This window comes from Pinus tabuliformis, chromosome X (assembly GCF_031772625.1).
Source record: "Pinus tabuliformis cultivar Carrire ecotype Pingquan chromosome X, CPIR1, whole genome shotgun sequence".
Classification (NCBI taxonomy): Eukaryota; Viridiplantae; Streptophyta; class Pinopsida; order Pinales; family Pinaceae; genus Pinus; species Pinus tabuliformis.
In genome coordinates this window covers 1,448,018,002-1,448,020,983 of record NC_142308.1, presented here as the reverse complement: position 1 = coordinate 1,448,020,983, position 2,982 = coordinate 1,448,018,002, and the positions used below count along the sequence as shown (strand labels likewise).

Genomic DNA, 2,982 nt, shown 5'->3' with positions numbered 1-2,982 from the left:
GAGCAACCCCCGATCTCCAAGCCTAGCCCTGCTCCTCCTTCTTCCTCTTCCCAACCCCCCCCAACAGCCTCCCCCTCTAAACTTCAAAACCCCAATGTCATTCTAGCAAACCCCAAAGAAGGACGAAAAGAGTCGGCAGGAAAAAACAATGATATGGAAGTTGATGGAAATCTAGATCCCCTTCAAAGCTCAGAGATGAATATGGAAGGAAGCAGCCAAGTGCAACAGATGGATGAAGAACCAGAAAGCATAGATCTGAACGGTCTAGACATTCTGGAACTAGAACTAGCATGCAAAAAAAAGGCATACGACAGTATCCCAGAGATTCAGCTCAACAAACTGGAAGTGGTCATTTCAAGGGCCTATCAACAGCAACAGTTAGGTATCCAGCCAGGAAGCCATTGGGATGGAAGCCTTCCCCCAAAAGATACCAAAAAGAGAGGCAGAAGAACGGATCTTCAGCGGACAATCGAGATTGGGAAAATCCTAGTAGACTCAGGCAGGTATGCTAAATTGACGAAGTACTATAAACCCTCTATTAATAGTTGAACCATGAAGCTTGTATCATGGAACCTAAGGGGGCTCAATAGCCCAGGAAAACTCAGAATGTTAAAAAACATGATTAAAATGGAAAAGCCGCAATTATGCTTTCTCCAGGAAACAAAGTGTAACAGCGCTACATTAGGCAGCATCCTCTCCAAAGCATGGCCAGGCTGTCAATCGGTGGCGGTGGATGCATCTGGCGCCTCGGGGGGGCTCGCCATTGCATGGAACACACAAGCGTTAACTCTCTCTGATTTTCACGCTTCTCATCACCTCATCCAAGCTGCCTTCCATATTCTAGGCACGAATATTCATGGAAACCTATCAAATGTATATTTCCCACAGGATACAGGAAGCAAAATCGCTCTTCTCAACACCATAGAAAATTTGAATAACAACAGGAGGCATCTGCTCTGGATTATTGGAGGGGATTTTAACATGATCACCAAGCTGGAGGAAAAGATTGGGGGGAGAAATAGAATGGAACAAGAAAACACCCATTTCAAGGATTTCATTCAGAACACCTCTCTCATAGACATGCCTTTTTGTAACGGCACTTTTACCTGGAGCAACCGCAGAGCAGGCAAACATCAAATTTCCTCCAAACTGGATCGTTTCCTCATATCAGATAATGCGGTTCACCTCGGAGGAGATATTTCAGCTGCTATTCTTCCACATACAGGTTCGGATCACTGGCCTATTGCCCTCCAATGGCAAAGACCAGGCGACCTAACCAGAAGACCCTTCCGCTTCGAAGCGTTCTGGCTCTCACATCCATCGTTCAAAGACTTTGTCAAATCAACTTGGACATCCTTCATTCCGTCAGAAGGCTCCAAGATGTACCAGTTCCAACAGAAGCTCAGGTATTTGAAAAATCATCTAAAGCGTTGGAATAGGGAGACCTTTGGAAACATCTTTAAGGCGCAACAGGACCTAAATAAGGAACTGACGGAACTCCAGCAAAAAATAATCACAGAGGGTCACTCTGAGGGAACTCTGGAGCAGGAGCAGCGCATCCACAACCAACTGGAGGAAAGAAGGAAGCAGGAGGAAATATATTGGAAGCAAAAATCCAGGATCAGATGGCTGAAGGAAGGTGAGCGAAATACCAAATTCTTCCACAGAACCATTGTTCAATGAAGAATGCATAACAACATCCCTTTCATCCAAAAACAAGGGGGGGCAAAAGTAGAGAAGCATGAGGAAATTGAGGAGGAGTTCCTTAATCACTTCAAACATGTTCATCAAGAGCCCGAGGGAGACAGGCGACCTGCAATTGAAAGAATCACTAATAATGTGCCAAAGCTCATCACGGAGGAACATAATGAGCTTCTCCTTCGCCCTATTCTGACACAAGAGGTGGATGCGGCCATGTCCTAGCTTAAGGAAGGAAAAGCCCCTGGCCCGGACGGATTTACCACTACTTTCTTTCACACCTTCTGGGAGCTGATAAAACTGGAGGTATGGCAAATAGTAGAAGAATCAAGAGCTCTCCATTGGCTGCTTCCCTCTCTCAATTCAACCTTCATTGCCCTTATACCAAAAGAGGAGGATTCAATTACCCCTGACAAATATAGGCCGATTGCTCTTTGCAACGTTATTTACAAAGTCATATCCAAAGTTATCGCCAACAGGTTAAAGCCCCTCTTGCCACTGCTCATCTCTCCGGAACAGTCTGGGTACGTGGAAGGGAGACAGATCATGGATGGTATTCTTCTCACGCACGAGATCATACACTCCCTCAAGCAATCCAAGCAGGCAGGTATGATTCTTAAGCTGGATCTTTCTAAGGCTTTTGATAAACTCAGTTGGACTTACATTCAGCAAATGCTAACCGCCTTTGGATTCTGTTCTATGTGGATCCGCTGGATAATGAGTCTTATTACATCCACACACTTCTCCATCCTTGTGAATGGAATCCCCTCCCGCCCTTTCAAGCCATCCCGTGGAATCAGGCAAGGTGATCCCCTATCTCCCTTCCTCTTTGTTCTAATGGCAGAAGGTCTGGGTCGTCATATTAAACACGCCCTCCACTCTCAACAGCTCAAGGGTCTTTCCGTTCACAACACCCCTGCAACTTCTCATCAGCAGTTTGTTGATGACACCATGCTATTTGGCTATCCTTCTGTCTAGGAAGCCTCCTGCTTCAAAGCCCTTCTCAATGATTTTTCTGAAGCCTCTGGAACCAGCATCAATAGCTCCAAATCGCAGATCTTATTCTTTCACACTCCTCCAGTTGTTAAAATAGTTGTTGCTCGTATCCTGGGATTCCCCATTGCCACTCTCCCCTCTAAATACCTTGGAGCCCCCCTTACTGCTTCAGCCATAAAGCATTCCTCATGGCGAAATCTCATTGAGAAGCTCGAATCCCGTCTTAACCTTTGGACGGACAGAACTCTAAATTTGGCCAGTCGTGTAGTGCTCATAAGGCAGTCCTTC

At 45.8% G+C, this 2,982-nt stretch overlaps 1 protein-coding gene across 1 annotated transcript; it reads left to right on the top strand.

Moving 5' to 3' along the window:
• Positions 1-627: 627 nt before the first annotated feature.
• Positions 628-1,683, top strand: LOC149145469 (uncharacterized). The gene has a single exon (XM_089452463.1). It carries the CDS (start codon positions 628-630, stop codon positions 1,681-1,683), a length of 1,056 nt encoding a protein of 351 aa, XP_089308589.1.
• The last annotated feature ends 1,299 nt before the right edge of the window (positions 1,684-2,982 follow it).